This window comes from Betta splendens, chromosome 10, assembly GCF_900634795.4.
Source record: "Betta splendens chromosome 10, fBetSpl5.4, whole genome shotgun sequence".
NCBI lineage: Eukaryota > Metazoa > Chordata > Actinopteri > Anabantiformes > Osphronemidae > Betta > Betta splendens.
Window position 1 is genome coordinate 698,698 of NC_040890.2, and position 21,579 is coordinate 720,276.

At 40.6% G+C, this 21,579-nt stretch overlaps 2 protein-coding genes across 8 annotated transcripts; both read left to right on the forward strand.

Annotated features, from left to right (window-relative positions):
• Positions 1-66: 66 nt before the first annotated feature.
• Positions 67-4,915, forward strand: casp3b (caspase 3, apoptosis-related cysteine peptidase b). 3 transcript variants are annotated; one of them, XM_029165400.2, is made up of 7 exons: positions 67-139; positions 1,163-1,245; positions 2,116-2,258; positions 2,658-2,786; positions 3,114-3,289; positions 3,369-3,480; positions 3,646-4,915. In XM_029165400.2, exons 2-7 carry the CDS (start codon positions 1,175-1,177, stop codon positions 3,885-3,887), a joined length of 873 nt encoding a protein of 290 aa, XP_029021233.1. In that variant the 5' UTR covers positions 67-139; positions 1,163-1,174; the 3' UTR covers positions 3,888-4,915. The 3 variants fall into 3 exon arrangements, with proteins under 3 accessions (XP_029021233.1, XP_029021234.1, XP_029021236.1); XM_029165401.3 differs by having other exon boundaries at positions 110-139; positions 1,153-1,245; XM_029165403.3 differs by lacking the exon at positions 67-139 and having other exon boundaries at positions 153-1,245; positions 2,120-2,258.
• A 4,775-nt stretch (positions 4,916-9,690) lies between these two features.
• On the forward strand, positions 9,691-19,005 carry irf2b (interferon regulatory factor 2b). 5 transcript variants are annotated; one of them, XM_055512470.1, is made up of 9 exons: positions 9,691-10,035; positions 11,176-11,648; positions 11,729-11,828; positions 12,153-12,329; positions 12,472-12,515; positions 14,609-14,729; positions 14,928-15,080; positions 15,914-15,951; positions 16,397-19,005. In XM_055512470.1, exons 2-9 carry the CDS (start codon positions 11,562-11,564, stop codon positions 16,664-16,666), a joined length of 990 nt encoding a protein of 329 aa, XP_055368445.1. In that variant the 5' UTR covers positions 9,691-10,035; positions 11,176-11,561; the 3' UTR covers positions 16,667-19,005. The 5 variants fall into 5 exon arrangements, with proteins under 5 accessions (XP_055368445.1, XP_029021159.1, XP_055368446.1 ...); XM_029165326.3 differs by having other exon boundaries at positions 11,556-11,648; XM_055512471.1 differs by having other exon boundaries at positions 9,691-9,941.
• Positions 19,006-21,579: the final 2,574 nt, after the last annotated feature.

Sequence of the window (21,579 nt, forward strand, 5' to 3'; positions counted from 1 at the left end):
TAAGGTGTGCTCGCAGGTGGACCTTGGCCCCGCCCACTTCTCTGATTGGTCACAGGTTTCAGGTTTTACTTACATTTCCTTGTAAGTACAGTATATCAGGAACGAGTGGCAGCGTTTTTTCCCAGTCGTTTATCAAAGGGTAAGTTTGTAGGAATGTGTGTTCATTGTAAATCTTTGCTACGTTTTTGTTTGTCGTTAACTCGTGCTTTTATGTGTTAACAGCGGGTGCTTAGTAAAGCCCTCCGTGACGTTAAGTGAGTTGTTTCTAGAAACGGATCCGTTTGGTGCTAAAGCTACAGGTTCATAGCCTAATGTAACTTCAATGAAGTCAGTTTGTGGTTAACGTCTCGTTTGATTAGTGGGTAGCATCGTAAGCTAACTAATGATTCAAGCACTCACTTCGTTGTAACCATTGTGTCACTGACAGTGTAATAAAACGCTGTATACTTAGTATTCTGACTGAATGCTGTGCTTGCTTGCGTTTCCAGTGTAACAGGTTTTATTGCTGTGGGCCCCACTTTGGTTGCTCTAAAACCCAACCTCGGTAATGGGACGCGATGCTTTTTCAGGAAATAGTCCGGGTTTGTGGTTGTGCTGGTTTGTCTTTGGTGGCAGAATGATCTAATTCATCTTTAAAGAAAGTCCTGCTTCCCCACAGCTGATACCCAACAAACCACATTGTTCATTTTTAGGGAACCTGTTTTACTGTAATAGTAATGTTACAGGGGATCACTGCCACAATGCCATTTTCGGCACTAACTAATATTAAAATCAGTGCAGTGCATATACAGTGTGTGGTCAGACTTAGGACCCTCCAGTCCTAATCGTATGGGGGCAGGGACGTGCACAGGGGGGGTGCTCGAGCCACGTACTTACCCTCAGTCCGAAGTGTCCTCAGAGAAGGCGAGTGTTTTCTTTCTTACTCCACTCCGGGTTTTACCGGTCTTTGCATTTTTTTTATTATTCTTACAGAAAATTAATCGACTTCTATGTATATTATTTGGATATTCTGTAACTGCCCTTTTTTGTTTCAGGCCACTGCCTTAAAAATGTCTGTGCACGATCCTGCCCTGGGGGTCACAAAGCATTAGCAGCTGTTTCATATTCCCTCTTTTGCCTTTGAAGTGTCTGTTTTTTTATTTACCTTCTCAGTTGTGTTCAGGTCTGTGAGAACATGGCTGAGCTTGGTGATGGTGACAAGCCGAGTGGTGAGGATGTCATAGATGCAGCTGGATTTAAACAGAGGTAATTAGTATCTCAATAACTGCTAGTTTGATGCCACCAACACAGCTATGAAATATTAGTTACACATTTTGATATTGTGAATAATCCTCTGCCAGGGGATCGGGGTTTGTGATCAAAGAACTTAGTGATGAACAAATACAGACAGAAGACTGAACAAGTCTTTCCAATCATACAGTACAGAATGTTAACTGATAACAAAATGATTCAGAAACTCTGCTGTTATGATGAATGTATCCAGTAAAAACCAGTGGTACCTCAAAGTTGACCAAAACATCCACAAATGCATTCTCTTCTCCAATGAGAAGGCCATACTTGTGCAGAAAGACTGTGAAGCCTTCTCAGTTCATGTCTGATAATTAACACTAGCAATGTTTTTAAAGAGAGTGCAGATTGCTAACAACAAAGAATGTGAAAGGCAGCCTCTGTGATGGTATGATGTGCACCAGGAGGCGTATTCTGGAATGCTGGAGAGACATGGGCTGTCATCAGTCTTTTCCTGAGAATGTTGGTGAAAGAATTTGAAATTATTATAACTTGGAAAGGTGGTGTAAGCATGTTGGTTAGCCTGCTCATGAGTTGATATGCCATTTTAGGCACTAAGTAACGCAAATATTTGTACAGTACACATACAGTATATGGTCAGACTAATACGATATGATATAATACGATAAACGATTCAGTGCATTATATAATAGTATGGGGGGTGGCAGGGACGTGCACGGGGGGCTGCTCGAGCCACTGCCTGTTTGCCAAAGTGTCTGCTTCCCTTCTGGGCATGAGTAGTGAACTGTGTGTGTGTGTGTGTGTGTGTGTGTGTGTGTGTGTGTGTGTGTGTGTGTGTGTGTGTGTGTGTGTGTGTGTGTGTTCCAGCAAGATTATAGCATCTACAAGCATTAATAAACCTGCTGAGAAAACTAAAGCAGCATGCTCCGAGTCTTACCAATACAAGATGGACTACAGCTGCATTGGAACCTGTGTGATTATCAATAATAAGAACTTCCACAAGAATACTCGTAAGTACACTGGTTCATGCTCAATGTCAGTGCCCTTGCAGCAATGGGAGGCGTGGCACCGAAATTGATTCACTATGTAGTGTACATGCACATCACAGGACAGACACGTCAACACTAACAAATTCTTATGGGCAGACTACCACATGACAACTCCTGAATTCAACCTTCTTGAAGTTATGTTATGATGAATACCTTCAAGATTTCTGATGATGGAACAGTTAGCACAATTGTCCACTCATTGGTGTATGTTTATTATTTACATCCATGCAGCCTTTGGTCAAAACAAGGACAGGAGTCACATTAAAACAGGTGCTACCGGTTAGACATTAGTAGCAGAGGTGTGCGTCACAACTATGTTTACTCCAATAATCTGTTGGGTCTCTGCTTGTGTGACTCTAGAGATGAAGGAACGTAATGGGACTGATCTTGATGCTGCTAATGCATCGGCGACCTTCTCTAAACTTGGTTACAAAACTAAAGTGTACAATGACCTGACTGTGACACAGATGAAACAAGTTCTATCAGATGGTAAGACAAACGAAATAACAGAGTTATTATTATTTCCTTAAAGTTCAATTTATTACATAGATCTCATTTTTATATTTTATTATAATTATTCTGCATATGTTGTACTGTACAAATGTTCTATTACACACAGCAACCACTAGATATCAGTGTATTGCAGTTTATTAGTATTCTATTAAGACTTCGGCACAATTTAAATCTTTCATGTGGAGAACTGCAGTAATACATTTGCCATGAACCAGTACTTTGCCATCTAACAATTTCAGAAATTATACAGACATAAGGAAGTATTTGTTCTGACAGTGTACCTGTACTTGTGTTTGTCTGCAGTATCCAAGGAGGACCACAGTCACAGTGCATCATTTGTGTGCGTGTTGCTGTCTCATGGAGATGAAGGCGTCATATATGGCACAGATGACTCGGAAAAGCTCGAAAAGCTGACGGTTTATTTTAAAGGCAACAACTGCAGGAGTCTGGTGGGAAAACCAAAGCTCTTCTTCATACAGGTTTGTTAGGGGGTTAACGCCATTGCAGTGAATGTACAATGTTTATTATGTTTATTTATTCATGTATCTGTTTATTTAGGCGTGTCGCGGTTCTGAACTGGATGGAGGAATTGAGATGGACTGTGTTAAGCAGCAAACAGAGAAGATTCCTGTGGAGGCAGATTTCTTGTATGCTTATTCCACTGCTCCAGGTAAATGGCAGCAGTAGAAAAGAGATTGTCACAAGTGTTGTGATGTATTTTCACAATGCTTTTACATTACATTCACTTATTCAGATCATGTGTCTATATTATGTTGCCTAGTATTGGGAGTAGTAATTCCTACCAGGCTTTGACGGTCAGTCTGTCGTTCTGCAGGCTACTACGCATGGAGGAACGTGACCAACGGTTCCTGGTTCATGCAGTCACTGTGTGACATGCTGCTTCGTCACAGTAAACATCTGGAGCTGATGCAGATCATGACTCGAGTCAACTACATGGTGACGCGCTACTTTGAGTCTAACTCCAATATAGCTGGATTTGATGGCAAGAAGCAGATCCCCTGCATTGTATCCATGTTGACCAAAGACTTCTACTTTCCAGGATATGTGAAACCCTAAATAAAGCTACGCATCACTGTCCGAATACCGAAACCAAAGAATTCTGGAACATTTTCTGAGGCTATCCACTTCTGTCATAACTGTGTATTAGTTTGAATAAAATATTAGTTTTGTTAGACAGGAATCTCTGTCAAGCAAACCATTAATATTAAGTTAATGGTTTGCTTTTTCTTCTGAGAGAGCAACACACCATGTGTAAGATGTGTAAGACTTTGGCACAGGGGGAGCAGCACTGGTGCCAAACTAGCCTCTTCCCTCCTCCTACTTGTCCAAAAGGCACAGTTTGAAAATTTACCAGAGGCCTCAGCAACAAGGTTGATACAGGCTTATCTGAGAGCCGAAAGGAATGTTTGAACTAAAGTTTCAAATACACAAAATGGGAAATAATAGCTTTACAGATTTATTTATCAAATTTGAATCAATTGTAATCGTACTATTTACCCTATCGTTTAAGTTGAGCAGCTTACGGTACCTGCTCTGTGTGCTCTTTGCCACCATGCGCTTTCAATCTGACAGTGTTACACTGTGTCAGCCAGTAAGAAACAAGTTAAGTCCTATCTGATTTGCTGCAGGTCTCCATGACCAGTTACTAGCAGGGTTATAAGCAGGAAAGAACAGGGAGGCGCATGCTTTCTCTTCAAAATGTATAATTTATATGTCAGCAAAGGAATTCTTTTCATACAAACTCGGGAATTCAATTCAAATACAAGTTTTGACTTTTCTGTGGGCTGAAAACATAAAAAAGCAAAGCAAACTTAAATGTGCTATTTCTAAACCACTTCCCCACCAGAGAAAAAGAGTTGTCCACTGTGTACAAGTCTGGTGAAAAGTCTGGTAAAAAAAAACATTGGTCACAATTCCTGCATAATTTTCCTGTTTTAATGACTGATTCACAGTTTGACAGAATATTATTGTAAGTCTGTGCTTGCATATCAACGCGCAGCCATTACTCCATTTACGTATACAGTACCTGCGCTTTATCAAAGCACAAATAAATACGGGTTGTCATCGTCTTGCTTGCAAGATCACATGTTTGGTGTTGTTAACAGTTGATGCTATTTGTCTGAGCAGAGGGGAAACACTCTCTTTCTATACTACACACTGTACACATGGAATATGAGTGTGACTGTCTTTCTTTACTGTCTGTAGTTCATCACACCCCTCCTCGCTCTCAGCTGCAGTGTGTGGCAGATAGAGATGACACAATCAATAATTTACACAAACACCATATTGTCATTACAGCTATTTTCTGTTTTGCAGTCAAGAGTCTTGTATGGGGATTAAATGACTGGCAGAAAATAATGGATACGTTTATTTAATTTCAAAATCATATGATAACATAGCACAAACTTTGAGACTTGTGCCACTTTTGTTTATAAACGACCACAACTATAATTTACTTTACCTTTGATACAATACAGCTGGGTTCGGTCAATAAAATGTTGTTTTCAAAATAAAATACACACAGCTCAGTCCCGATTTTTCTAACTACAGTCAGTTAACATTATACAAGTAAATCAAGTAAAAACACGTACTATCCAAACGACTGCAGGTGGGCTGCGCTGAGGCGCGCGCACACACATGCGCGCGATTTTTGTAACTTACTAGTTTCATTTCCAGCATCAGCCACCGAGAAGAGGGAGGAGGGGGCGGAGCACAAGGAGGAAGTGAAAATGAATATCCACCTCAAAGATCGTCTATGTTTATACAGAAGCATGTGCATTGATAATAATTCCTGATAGAACTGTGAGTTCTGTTTATGTCTCGTGCTTTTATTTGTGGAAATGAACAAGACAATAAAAACAATGTAGCTAATGTTGAAACATCACATTTGCCTATTTATATATATATATATATATATATTATATATATATATATATATATATATATATTCTATAATATATATATTATATATTATATATATATATATATATAGCTCCTTGTACATTTTTCATATGCTTTACTGAAGTTTTTTTTTCTTTATGTTACTTAACTCATTTACAGTTTAGAGAATTATTTTATTATGATTTTTATTTTTCATCAAACCTTTGGACGACACTTTAGTAGTTTGGGGGGGACATACAAAAACACAGTACACAAAAGTAAAGTTTCTACATCCTGAACCTAACATGACCTTTTGGTCCTAGTCATTGAAAACCATAAAGATTCTCTGTCACATTTTTCTGCTTATACAAATTTGACAGTATTCTACTTGTATAATAATGATAAATTATGAATTGGTTCTTTTGACAAAATAACTGACTATTTATCTAATAAAGCTTTTCAGAAGTTGTGCTTTGAAGGCCCTAAAACAATAACAAAACTAGTCTTTTTATTTAGGCATTTGTGAAAGATTCCTGGACAAGACACAAACATGTGTTTGTCATCATGTGTGTCAGTTGGCTTTTCCAGCTTGTCGTTGACTGAACACACCTGGTCAAGGATTTAAATAGGAGCTGGGGCAGGGAGAAGTGGAAAACCAGCAGGTCAGCGGCACTCGTCGGCATCAAAGCAGAAGGGGATCTGGGGCCCGTTTCAAGAAGGAAGTTTAACAAACTCTGAGTTTAAACTAAACTCTGAGTTGACTTACACTGAGTTTGCAAACCTGGAATTTTCGGTTTCAGAACAGCTGAAAAGGGTTGGTTTAAGCAACTCTGAGTTGACTGACTCAGAGTTAAGCGCGTGCACCGCGACGATACAAATTTCACTTGTAAAGTAAGGACTTGTAAAGTAATTGTTCACTCATCTAAGGAGTTACTTCAGTAATTGCATAAATACCGACGTTTGTATGAATTAAAAGTGCAGTGTTATGTCTATGCATTTTTAAAATTCCTGTTGTGGTTGATGTGGGATTTGTAAAGTAATGATAATTCAATAATCCAATACGTTTTATGGAGAGCAATTATTACATTAATCTAATTAGGTTTTTAAAAGTTACCCAAAACACGTAATAATATAAGAATTTAATTTCAGTTTTTATGTAGGCGCAATCCTGCAGACATAAAAGAACGTGGCTAAAAATGAAATATAAAAACATAATTCAAACAGGTATAAGGCACCATCATATCATGTGTGTAGACTACCTGACTTTACAATATTTGACATATTAAATAAGTAAATAGCATGCAGAGTATAGCAGTGCAGCAGCATTTTCAACATGGCTGTAATGTTTTCACACAGTTAAATCATTTGACTTCTACTCAGCCAATAGAAAGAACGCAGAGGCTAGAACAACTGGTGGAGGACCTGCACCTCCACCACTGACACATGCAGAGGAGAAGGCACTCAGCCTGAACACTGGAAAGCAGAGGCTGAGGGAATTCCAGGATCAAGTTCATCAAAACCAGTCACTTCCCAGCATACAAGTGCATGTGTAAAATGTAAGAGGCCTACCTATATATTTGCTTTTTTACATAGGCTACTTTTGATATATCCATTTCTTAGACTCTGGGTTGGGTTCTTGGTTGGTCTTAACAGATTCTGATGGTAATATGTGAATCCTCCTGTCACGACAGAAGCCAAGGATTTTGTAAGTATACTATTAAATAAAGCTTAGTATTATAAAGTGTAATATTAATACAGTTTATACACATCACATAATTTCTGATGTTTGTGTTGCGTAGCCTAAATGATGCAACTTGATCTCCAAGTATAGTGACATTATTATCTCCCCTCTGCCCCAGAGTGTGGAAGAACAGCAGGAGGAGGGTCTGTCACATCTGCTGCACAGATGCATCTAACAATTGCCTTTGTATTTGTAGGAAATGAAAAAAAAACACCAAATAAATTATGATTTGCATCTATTCAGTTTCTTTTATTGGTGGTGGTGGTGATGGTTGATTAAGACATTACGGCAAATCACATCTCTGACTGTCCATCCACTCTGCAGATTACTGTGATGGAAGGAGTCTCCTCAGGGTCTTGTATAGTTTTAGGGCAGGGTGTTGCTCCTCTCTAATAATTGCAATAATGTGGAGAACAACACATGGCCCATTAATGTCACAGGCCTCTCAGGTGTTTCCCTGAGGTGACGTAGACACTGAAGACGTGCTTTCAACAGGCCTATGGACACTTCCACCCGGGCTCTTGTTCTGCAGGGCCACATTAAAGCGCTGCTGGGGGCCTGCTTCAGGTTCTGGGTGAGGGGTCAGTAGTGTGGGCTGGCATTAACCCCTATCTCCAGCAGAAAGTCGTCAATCTCTCCTAGAAGAAAGTTCACATTACTTTAGTGCTGCATAGAAGTGCTCCTGTGAGTGTGAGTGGATGCATTGAAAAGTGTATAGGACATACATGTACTTACCACAGTGCAGAATGTTACTTAGGGTTGACTCACGATATATTCATGAATATATAAACAGAGCTGGGCCACATGGCCTCCAGGTTTGTGATAATATGTGCAGCATCACATATGATCTTGGTGATGTAAACAATGATACATCAGTTACAGTGACCATTAGAAAGAGTAGTCAGTGTACCTGCACATTTATCAGTTTATTTCAGGTCACAGCAAGATGTTATTACCTGATCATCATTTTTCAGATTAGCCTCATTTAACTAATTAAATACCACATACCTGCAATCCTGTGAAACTCCTCTTTAATGGCTCTGAGGAGTTTGTGTCGTGAAAGCGCTTGAGGTCGAACTTTTCTTCAAACAGTGGCTTCACTAATGTGCTCAGCATCTCCAATGTTATAAAGAAAACTACCGTTTGCAAAAAAAAAAACAAAACAAAACGTAAAGCAACACAAAGAATCTGTTCGGATGTAAAAGCACGGCCACGATGGGTGACGTGTCTGATGTACAGTATTTGTGGATAAGATTATTATTATACGTTATGGAGTCTCGAGAAAAACGGTACCGCTAAAATAAATATGCACGGCGATATGACAGAAAATTAACTCGTGGCGTCAAAATCCTTTAGCGGCGTAAATTCAATGCCGTGTGAATTAATACAGCGTCAGGTTAGGTTCACAGAGTTAGTTGCCATAGTAACTGACTCCGAGTTTCGATTACTTCGCTTCTTGAAACGGGTTTAAACTTACCCCGCTTTACGGGTTTAAGGAACCTTGCTTTTAGAAACCGAAAACTCAGAGTTTTCCTCATTTCGGGGTTAACAAACTCAGAGTTTTAACAAAACTTCCTTCTTGAAACGGGCCCCAAGTCTCTAGCTCTGAAAATAAATAAAATAATTGTTTAATTGAAATAAGTAAATCTCTGTGTGATCTCCGTAGGTTATGCGAACGTAGAAAAGGTTTGTTCTTAAATGCACTGTGATTTTAAGTTGTTTCTTTTTAGTTGTTTATATTTCATAGGACAGTTTGTGTCAAAAAACGATACTTTTAAAGCGACAGTACCATATTTCTTTATTCCCCATCTGGCGACACTGGCCAGGTGTGTAAGACACTTTCACCAGCTCCCTGGCCACCCTGCATGACAGCCCACTGCTCCCCCACGGGATGGGTTAAATGCAGAGCACATTGTAACAGATGTGATAATGATCTCCTTCTTTATTTATGGTTGAGGTATCCATCCATCTTGTACCGTTTGGTCCCAGGCTGAGGCGACAGTTCTACCCACTGCCCCACCGTGCTGCCCATAAAGAGGTATAGAGTTTGTATTTTAATGTTCCTTATTCGTAAACCTGCTTGATTTTTGGCCAGAAATATTAATTTTACCCGTACTCATTTAACTAAACATAAGCCCAATGCAGTCTCGCTGACTTGCAGGGAACTCTGAAATTGGAGCAGAGTGAACACTCGTCGCATATGAAGCTCCTTTCGAAGCGAGCTAAGCTTTCAACGCAGCTAAGACACTTCCGCGACGGCGCTCGAGATCCACCCCGAGCGCGAGCACAACAGCAGGAGGGGGAATTCCAGCTCGAGCCCCACTTCCCGAAGCAGGCGTTGTTTTGCTTTCGGTCTGGACAGAAACAGAAACGACGAGCCATACTTTCCTTTTTTAACTTTAAAACCACAAACAGGACAATTTGTCCAACTTCGGCACCGCTCCTTGTCCTGACAGCGACCGAAGCTACAGGCCGTCCTGACTGAGCAGGTGAGGTTTAATTTCCGCATGTGAACGCTGTTGACTTGTGCTCTCCTCACTCCAACAGGACGACATGACGGATCCGCAGCGCAGCTAAGTGAAAGTACGACTGCACTTTTCTCCGCGTTTGTTGGCTAGCTTTGGCATTTATTTTCACTTTTGGCTCTGTTGTTCGGGGACATGACGGTGGCGGACAGCAGATATCAGGAGACACGCGGCGCGCTTAGCTAATGTTTGACTTAGCTTAACTTAGCCACCGTTGCTCGTTCAAACTTCGGTTACGTCCAAATAAACGCGTCGCTGCCATTTAGTCAAAGAGCTGATGTTTGTGAACGCCTGTTATTTAATGAGGAGTCTCAGCACATGGTTTGCTTTGTATGTCTGAATGGACTAAGCACGTATTGTATGCTTAGCTTAGTGGGTCATTTTTAAACACATTCAGTTCTTCTTGCAGTGTTGTGTAGGTCAATAAAATGCAAATAGTTTGTTACTTCAACTTCATAACAGCTAATTAGTTTAGGACCTAAGAAATGCAGACTACTTGCCAGAAACAAGCAGGATTTTGTGGAAAAAAACTCAGGTTAAAGAATCAGAGAGATAATATTTTTTGACTTACGTGTCTTTCACTTTACCCAAATATTAATTGGAACTGATAAATGTAGTTCTTTTTTTCTTTTAGAAGATTAACTTCAGCTATTGGTGCTGTTTATAATGCTTTTCTGTAAATTGAGGTTAGTGAATGTTCCTTGTGGTGCAATCAGACTCACCAACACATTGCCACACAACATAATGAGTGACAGTGTTGGGGTGAAACTAGTTTAGCCTGAGGTAAGGTCCAAACTATTTGTTTAACGCTTTTTAAAATGATTCTCCACAGCGTTGTGGAGCGAGGTGTCGTAGGCCATAGGTCATATGTCTGTATATGCAGTGTTATTGTTAGCGGATGCAGCTGCATATCTCTTTGTATCAGGCTAAAACTTTGTGTCTGATGCTGTGTCAAGTCACCTTGTTTGACCTGTTGGGGAAGTTTTTTCCTGTCATGGTGGCAGTGTTGGCACGCTGTTATGTACACGGGAGTGTCAGCCTTGCTGTTAACCCATTGGACTTTGGTCACGTCAGATTGCAGGGATCATAACCCTGGTCTTAAATCCAGTGGTGTGGCTAAAGTTTGCTGTTAGTGTTTTGAAAGACGCAAAGTCTTCATTATCTTTGTTTCTGATGTTGTCCCTCTTGTTCTCTCAAGTATCAGTGAACAAAGTTCATGGTGGGGCTGTGCACAGGAAGGGGCTACATGGCTTCAGTTGCAGTTTGAAGAACAGACCTGTGAGACCTGGTCTTTGTAAAACACATCAGGCACTGAGACAACCACAGATAAATGTGCTTCAACCGTTTCCTTTGTTGTGCTTCCCACGGGTAATTGTTTGAGTGAGCGAAATGTTTTCTTACTGTCATAGTGGTTGGTAGAGTATTGTCCATGTGTAATTATGCACTCACATTTGCATTGTTTCCTGTAAAAACATATTCCTATTAAAATAATGCATATTCTTTTAATTCAGCCTAACTGCCGTTTTTTCACAGACACATATTCCTAAACGTGATGTCACATATAGTGTATGTTAATAGGAAACAATGCCTGTAGAAAGAATGAGGATGCGGCCGTGGCTGGAGGAACAAATCAACTCCTGTCAGATACCAGGACTCAAATGGGTTAATAAAGTAAGAACACACTCACAAACAAACACATATGTGCAAGCACAGTATACGTCGGGACCTGACCAAATGTAAATGTTTTGTAGGAAAAGCGAATCTTCCAGATACCATGGATGCATGCTGCACGTCATGGCTGGGACCTGGAGAAAGATGCTCCGCTCTTCATGAGATGGGCCATACACACTGGTAAAACAGATTTAAGTGTTATAGGTGTGGTGTAGTGTAAAATCACTGGTTCTCCTTTTTAGTTTCATTTTTAGCCTACCCCAAACCAGACCAGCTTTCTGTCTCAGATCTAATTAACCTTTGACTGTTTTATTATTTTTTTGGTAAGAAATAAACATTCTCACGGTTCAGGATTGTCTTGTAGACCATATCAAGTATTTGTGGAAACTATCTACCATGAGCCTCTAGCCCTGCTGCTGTTCATTGGTGATCAGTATTCTGACATGCGTTATATTATACACAATAATTAATTAATCACATTTTTCTATTCTCATTTTCGTGTAGGAAAGTACCAGCCAGGTGTAGACCGCCCTGATCCAAAGACGTGGAAAGCAAATTTCCGCTGTGCCATGAACAGCTTGCCAGACATCGAGGAGGTGAAGGATAAAAGCATCAAAAAGGGAACAAACGCTTTTAGGGTTTATAAGATGCTCTCGTTCTCTGAGCGAAGCCAGAAGAAAGGTCAGTGCTGCAGCTCGTTCTGAGAGTAATCATATAACTTACATTTGCATCTCCTATATTTTGATATTTTGGCAGAATTTCAGGGTATAATCATTTTTGCAGTACTTTTAAACTAGTGTCATGTGTCCTTCTATCTGTTTAGGAAAGAAGAAAGACAAGGAGGGGAAGCCAAAGGGAAACAAAGAGGTACAGAAACAAATAAAAGTGCTCTGCACACATAAGAGCTACACGACAGATTTTATGGCCTGTAAGACAAAAATCTCTTTTATCAAGTCTGAATATAATTCTTTTCAATATTTGAAATATTGTGCTGTCACTGTGAGTAGCTCAGTGTACCTCCTTTCGTCTTGTTACTCATAGAAATAATTACTGACAAATGTTGCTGCTGTTTTTTTGCTGTTGAAACAGAGCAAAACGTTTCTGGAAATATTACTCATTCAAGACTTGGCCTGTGTTCAGAGTATCGTACACGAACAATCAGCTGAGGTTCTCACGTGACACAGAGGTTTGCTGCAGAGCAGTGCTAGTAACCAGGCTTTACTTTTCCGTTTGGTTAGGTCTTTTCCAGGCAGGCCACACAAACAAAATCAGGAGCAGCCTGTTCAACTTGTATTTGAATAATGAATCAGCAGTTGACATTGATATTTTCTGAAATAAGTATTGGAATATAAACTTTGATTCAGTATTTCCCTGCAGAACAAAACAGAAATGTGTAGCAGATGCCGTATAAACTAAAATGCATTAACTTGTATGAGAACACAAATGCTTTTTTAAAAGGTTGCTAGGTTTGGTAGATCTTGTCAGATGTCTTCAGCGTTTACATGCCTGGACTGCACCTCAGATCAAGTTGTACAAGTGTCCTGGTGTTGTTACTTTGCATCTTTTTAGACAGTTCACATCAAAAACCCTCAGACTTTTCCAATCATGTCTGAGTTTCAGTAATATATTAAAGTTGGACCAATTACATTTGTAGGGTAGGTGTGCAGATAAGGGTTAACAGTGAACTTGATAATAATTATTATTGAACTCCACTGATTTTTACCCATCCCCTGGGGGAGCAGTGGGCAGCCACAGGGTCACTTCGTGTTCTGGTGGGTTTGAACATGGGACCTTCTACTCCCCAAACCAACACTTTACCAACGGAGCCACCAACTAATCCAACCACTATGGGTCAATGTTTTTTTAAGGGACAAAGGATATGATTACAACACAATTGTTAGAGTTTCTTGTACTGCGATATAGTGCGATGAACCGTAAATCCAGCACTATATAGCGCACCGGAGTTTAAGCCGCACCCACTAGATTTTGATTTAAAATTTTTTTTTTTCATAAATTGGCACTGGTTTATAAGCCGCGTTGTAATGTGAAATATTTACCAGACACAAAAGACATTATACATTACTTCGTCAAACACTTTCTCTGTCTTTCTTTCGCTGTTCCCTTCACGTTTCCTGGGAGGAAGCTTCTGCTGTGCCCTGATTGACAGGCCAACTTGACGTCTTTTAAGGTGGCGATTATTTTTGCTTTTGTTCAGCGCAGCCCCCCCCCTGCGTGGTTTTTGTGTATAAAAATAAGTGAAACGTCTTTACAATGTCTTTTGGCTAACTACCCTTTTATTTAACGCAGAAAGAACAATCCGCTCTGTCCATCTGACGCGGTCGGCAAGTCAATCACATAGAGGTGCTTCCTTAAAAATAGAGCTGTAACGTAACACCGGTAGCAAGAGTACACGGAAGGCTCAAGGCTAATGCATAGCAACGACTAAGGTCGCATAAAACGCGACCTTACAGCTTTCAGTCGGATCTGCACGGTGTAATCATCTAGGCCGCGTTCGGCAGCATGAAGCTCGTGAGCCAGTAAAAATCCACAAATTAGCTGCACTGTAATTGAAGCTGCAGGGTTCAGAGCCCTGGAAAAAAGTAGCGACTTATATTCTGGGATTTACGGTAATAAACTTTAAGTATAATTTGTCAATAATGCCAAAAAACACGTACATAAAATCAAAGTTAATAAACTGTTACATTTAATAACATCAGGTAGTTAGATGAAAACAGCAAACATTATGTCATCTACTGAAACACAAGCTATCAAATGCTGCACACTGGACGTTTGCCTGCAAACCTTTATTTAGTGTTTTTGATAATCAATACAGTATCACAAAGTATTCTCTTCATTCCTAACTATCCTTAGTCTTACAGCCCCTGCCGGGAAAAATGTGCATGTCTCATATCTGGTGTTTGTCTTCTTTTTACACTGTGACCATCTTTTCACTCTTTCAGTTAACGTCGCCATTGCCAGACGAGACTGTTCTCAGCGCTCAGGCTGGACCTGTGGACTACACCAAACAGGAGGAGGTCAAACAGGAAGAAGTGGAGCTGACCGTGGCAGACAGCGCCCTGGGTACGGAACCTCACATAGTCATGGCTTAGTCTGTGCTTTTTCCACCTGCAAATAGACAAAATTAAAAACTGACATTAAATGTCTTTCATTTAGTACAACCTTTATGATGACAACAGTTATACTGTAGATACTGTAGTTACTGTAGTTATACTGTAGTGTGTGACTAGACCCGTGTGTGTCCTGTGTGTGCGTTGATAGCCATTCACAGTTCAGTAGAAGACAGTGTCATCACAAGCGAACAGCTGCCATTTGTCTGTCAGACCATCGAAGTGACCACTGAGAACGAAGAGCAGATGGTCAGCTCCTCCCATTCGTACCCACTCCAAATCTCTCCTGTATCATCATGCGGTGGTGAGTCATTACACGCACACATACAGTGTTTTCACACGTGAAAACTTCTAAATAGGCCAGTTCCACGGCTCTAGAAGCTATTTAGTTGTAGTTGTCTGTAACCCTACTTTTGAACACAGTTGCATAAAAGCCAAGCGGTTACCATGTACAGAAGGTAAGTCCTGTCCAGGTCATATGGCTCCTCCACGCTCAAATAGTTAGTTGTTTTGTGGTTTGCATGTGTTGAAAAAGAAAAAATGTGGTTCAGACAGGTACCCAACACAAAATCACTATCTGTCGCACATCACCTCCTGTTACACAACCAAAGGAGGGAATGTTATGTGTTACAGATTTTGTTTGTAGTAATGAACAGTTTCAGAAGCCATCTGAAAGTGAGAAACGAGTGGTGTCGAGTGGAGTCTGTGCTTTTATTAGGGCTTTCAGGCCAGGTGAAGCCTGTATGCACTTGTTCTTCTATAACCAATGATACAGCCAGTCTTCTTAAAGAAAATGAAGTCATTCCATTCACTGACTCAACCCCTAACTTGATCTAGTTTTTTCACCTCTTTACGTGTTCGTTGTGCATCTTTCAATTGGCTTCAGCTGGTCTCATTACATTTATGACATCTATTTATGTCATTACTCAAAGAGTTGAAGGTCAAATGATATATTTTTTTCCTTATTGATTTTCCATGAGCACATAAGCATGTAGTTGTGTTATTAGCTCCTTTGGTTTGTGCCTCTGTACAGTCAAATGATTGGATGTGTTTTTAAACAAATATGCCCAAACTTTTCACTTTGTGATTTATGGTCGACGTTTCCTCATTACGGTTTGTACCTCCTCATTCTAATAGGCAGTGAAACAGACAGTGACACAGAAGAAACCAAAGAGGTGAGTCCCCAGTTGTAGACACTTAGTGAGATACAGAGAATGACAAGTGAATTATTAACTGGTTTGGTCTTCATGAAAACAGGTTTTAACCTGTTCAAACTTTTGTGCGCGTGCGTGCGTGCGTGCGTTTGTTCCTTCCTGTAAAGTTGCAAGACTGAGAAAAAGGAGGGGCTTGTCAGGAACTGTCAAACATTAACAGTTTGATCAGTGGTTGTTCTTTGTATTGTGTTGTACTCACAGTAAAGACACACTTACACTACAGATCAAGATTACAGACGAGTTGAGTGTTGTAATGTAGAATCATATTCAAATCATAATCATAATCTATGGTGTTCAGTTGTGAACTGTGATAGTTGATAAAACTGGAATTTTTCAGTTGTGTTGTGTCACTGGTGCTTCAGTGGAATACCTTCCTCATATTCCTCTGACCTGTTTTGAATGACAGGGCATTGGTGCGATCTGGAGGCGGGACTACCACACAGCAGTTCTCAGGGTTCCCCCGTGCTCTCTTCCGGGCATGGCCACCTTTGTTGGCGTGAACAAGCCAAACTTCAAGGTCACAAGTACACGGGACCCAGCTCCACTCATCAGCTACCACACTGACGGCTGGACAACCGCCTACAGCCAGAACTCTCACACGGCTTCAGCTACTGCCCACACCCATGAGGTGCGCGCGAGTGTCATTATGAAAACGTCTGATGTCACTTCGTCCTGACCCCAAACAGGAGAGTGTCGTCACTGCCTCGAGGGCATAGACACAGCAGAGTATGTTGCTTTCTTTCCCATCAGGGCCGCGTGGGGCCTAAAGGGGCTAATGTCCAGGTGAAATTTTAAGGCCAGTCTTTACTCTGAGTTTGCATCAAGTAATTGAAATCACCTTCCCACGTCTTAAAGGACTTCTGATGAGAAGCGTGCTGGGGCTTGGTCAGGATCTGACCCATTAGACATCACATCATCATTCATCATCATCATCATCATCATTCATGTGTCAGTGGGAGACGTTTTAGTTTCCTCCGACTTTGTGCTAACACTTTAAAATGACGTTTTATCACGTTTTAGGTTGTTGAATGAGAAACATTTGTGACTAATGAATGAAATGTTTTAAAGACAGTTTTATGAGTTATTACAGATCATGCTCATATTTACCCTCTGTAATTAGGATGTGTGATGTCTAATCACCTGAAACTGGAAGCACTTGCCTATTGCTCAAAGGTAGTGTAAGTGTGTTACCAAGAAAATAGCCTAAAAGCCTTTAGGAGACACATGGATGGAAAAATCTAAGAGCATTCTGTGCTCGTATTAAACCCTGATTAGATCATGTCATGGGGAAATCGCATTTTGGATGAACAAACATATTCAGGATAAGGAATAATCAGCATGATTCAGCCCTGCTGGCCTCACGCTGGAGCCCCTGCTGTTTATGTTTGTGTCTGTCTGAACATCTCAGGACCGTGTACCTGCCAAACACACAGGCAGATCAACTGACAGACTTTCTCCTACTGTTAATAATGTAAATAGCTTGTATGAATGTTTGCCTGCAGGCCGCTTCAGCACCTTACGGACAGCACTAATGAGTGTGTGTATGTGAGAGAGTCTTTATTGAACATGTGTGCCTTTTTATTAGCATGTGGCTGGATCCAAACTATCTGTGCTTTAGTCTGCTGGTGATATGAGCAGGTGGCTGATAAGAATGAAAACTCTCTTGCTATGTTTGCAATGTTTTGAATGCAGTTATTGATGTAGTAGTGACTTAGGTGAGACATCGGATTGTGTTATGGTACTACCATCATTTAATGTCTTGTTAAAGGAAGGAGCAAAGTGCAATTATCAGTTACAGTCATATGCATTTAAAAGAGGACGTGAAAGGGGGTGAGGAGCAGGGCTTCAGGTACATCAGCAGAAGTCTAGCCATTGTTTACTGTTTTTCAAACTTGTCTGTGGAGCCAAACCTCTTCATTTCCCAAATGAGTTTGGTGCAGAGGCCAGAGAGCAATGAACTAGAGCAGCATAGGAATATACATTCTCTTTATTTATTTCACCATCATTAACAGAAGCAAGCGTGATGGTTTAAATTAAGCGTAACTGGCTTTAAGTAACCTACAATGTGAAATGTTTGGTTCAGCTTCTTAGTCATAGTAGCAGCTAGCAGGCTAAAGCACAGAAGCCCTTCCACAAAGCGCCAGGGGAACAGCCTGAGCACTTCCTGTGGGAGAAGCTCCTGGAGGGTTTAACACTGGATGGACATTTGTACCATTATCACTGAGTTCTGGGGGTTCGGCTTTACTTAACGGCCAACGTGAAAACGCTTTACCAAATGTTTCTTCCATGTGCCTACACTTGGAACTTGCTTCACTTACCGAACCCTAGCTGGAAGTCGTCGTGCTTCTCTGTGGAAAGACCTAATGATAGTTCTCTGTGGAGATGCTACTTAACCTGCTATATTTAAACAAATGTATGCTCACTTCTTTGACGGCTCTTTTGCGTCTTCATCTTGTTGCTGTTAGGAGTTTCCACATCAGTGGACAGCTGGAAAACTGTAGTTGTAATGACCAAATAATCACGTTTGTTGTGCCATAATATCCTGACACGTACATGTGAACAGCACTTCAGTGAAGTTTAGTTAATTGTTTTTAGTAATGACGCTCTACATAACCAAGATCAAACTCATCAAATACGTTAGTGTACGTTGCCTCAAAAAATCATAATATAATAGAGTAACTAAAGTGCACTTATTCCTGTGTGAGTGTGTCTCTGCTTCTGTCTCTATTTAAGTGATGACGTATTCGCCTACAAGCAGTAGCAAAAGAGCATTTTAACAAATTTACTTCTGTCCGACTTGTTTTTCTGAATCGTTTGTCTTCAGCTGAGGCGTGTCTCATTCCTGCGTTTTACTCATACTATGAAGCACATGATCATTTAGCTGAAAGAAAAACAACAGGTAATTGCTCTGCTCGCTGGGGGTTTCCTTCGCTCTGTCACCACTGTTTGTTCTGTGTATATTACATGTGAATCATGTAAATCTGAATAAAGTTTTTTTTTGTTTTTTTTAATTTATACTGTGGTGTAAAAACTTGCTTTGTTTCAAAACTGGACCACTGACAGTGGATGTGCACTAGGTCAGAGTCCATCTAAAGACAAGAGTTCCCTATCAGTCAAGATGAAAGATAAAACTGCAAAATCATCTTAGACATCAAGACATGGTTTGTCTGCAGAGACGAGTTGAACTGGATCTCAGGGTTGAGAGGAATTGAAGGGTTGGTGCTGAGCTATGCAAGTTAGTACATGTATGTGCACAGGAACAACGCTTGGTGTGTGTGTGGGGAAGTGGAAAATGCTTTTTTTACGTGTGTGTGTGTGTGTGTGTGGTTTAGCTTTTTGTCAAAGTAGCAGATGTGTCTGTCACACTTTAACGTTTCAGTTTCAGTTGCAGTTCTCAGTTCTTCACTTCCTGTTCGTTTGCCAGGCCTCTGAATTGCTGGTCGATGCCATTAGTCATAGTCAACACTCGTATAGTTTATCTGCCATACTTCTCTCTCTTTCACTAGAAATGTTAATGTTTCCATGCCCCCCCCCCCCTTCTCTGCTGTAATCATCTGGACCAGCCACTTCAGGAAATCCCCACTCAGCTTTCTGTTCCCTTCACTAACTGCAAGAAACAAAACAGTGATTCTTTTTGAAATGTGTTCTCTGCCACTTGAAGGGAGGTAACACAAATGGCACATTATGTTCCCAAATGAACTGATCGTAGATGTCATGTTAGTCTCACCATTCTTTCTCTAACACAGCCTTCAGTCAAGTGTACAGTAGATTAGTGATTTATCATTAATGGAAGCAAAGCATCCACTCAGGTTTGCAATGATGTCTCACTTCCCCCATCTAGTGTTTAGGATTTGTAACTGCATTTCTTTGGACAGTTTTGTCTTTGGTTCCTTTCAGATGCTGCTGTGTAAAGTCCAAAAGTAAAAGTGATGAATCCATCCATCCATTATCTACCACCTTTCCCCCGTTCGGGTTGTGGGGGTCTGGAGCCTGTCCCAGCTTGCTGAGGGCGAGAGGTGGGGTTTATGACAGGGCCACACTGAGACAAACAGCCATTGTCACACCTACGGGTAATGGAGAGTAGCCAGTTAACCGAATGCATGTCTTCAGACTGTGGGAAGAAGCCGGGCTGCACACAAGCATTTATAAATACCAAATGTAACTTTACTAGAAGTACAATCTGGAGTGGAGGGTGAGAAGAATTCAGTAAATGCAGCAAAGCAGAAAAAGCTCCTGGTTCACACGAACAGTTAAAGAACTGTCACATTTGTAGAATCCTACTAAAAACATCTAATAATGCTTTTCTGCATTGTAATATAAAAGGTTATGACCAGGTGACACTGGTCATATTTAACATAACATACCAAAATAAACTAGTAATATCAATTAATGAAATTCACTATATTGCTGAAATTAATGAAAGTTTTGGAACTTTCTTTTTTATGAATGAAAATATATAGAGTAGAAAAATGGTCTCCACATCATGTAATTAGTAGCTTGCTTTTACTGCGTGTGGCCATCAGATGTTGCTGTTGCTTCCTTAATGGGCTGCCTTCTGGCCTTCACGTCCTCAGTTACAAACTTTTAACTTGTAGATATATCTACAGGTTGTGACTCTTGCAGTTACAAATTTTATAGACAACATATATTTAATTTTAACATAAAATTATAGTTTTCTAAACTTTCTCTAATTTAATCACAAATTGGATTTTCTTACATTGTGTTTGTTGCTTTACTTTTCAGTTTGACATTGAATGTTATCACACAGAAATATTGTTTTTTTTTTTTAAAGGAAGGCCAAGTAATTCAGTCAGAAGTGCAGAAATTCTGTAGATATGCATTCAGTGTACAATTTTCAAATGAGAGACTTTGCATATTATGCTGAGTGAAGTTTATTTATTCCTAATAAGCCAACAGTTTATTTGCATAATTTAGTTTTGTGCTACAGAGATACTGCTTCACTTTATTATTTGTGCACTAAGAGAAAACAACAACATGTATAAACATCAATGATCAACGTTGTCAATGGCTCTGGTACAGGCTCACTGCTCACACACACACACACACACACACTGGGAGGTAACCGGCTATTATGAGTCATCAGCAAAGCTCAATGTAAAAGCCTGACTTAGGCAGCCAGAGACAGACTGATTGAGAGAGACAGGCTGCGACAGATGGGTGAGGCAGTGGCGTCACCCATCTCATCCAGGATGAGAGGGGACGGGGAGAAGGAAAGCAACAGAGGCAGGGAACGAGAGGAGAAAACAGACAGAGAGATAGAAAGTGTCACGCAGGGGCGAGTTAAATGACATTAATGATGCGTTGGTGTGAAGTGGCTGAGAATCTCAAGTTTCCCACTTTCCCTGCTTGTTGCCATGGTTGCTGCTGCAGAGCCCAGCGCAGATAATGAAGTCAAGGTGTGTGTGTGACAGACAGAGTGGGGGACGCTGCTGTATCATATCACGGCTTCAAGAAGTGTGACCCGCTGCCATCAGGTCCCTCACGCGTTCCAGTGCTCCACGTCTTTGTGTTGGCTGGGACTTGTCCTGTCTGAATCACCGCTCTGTTTGAAGGAAACCCTCATGTCTC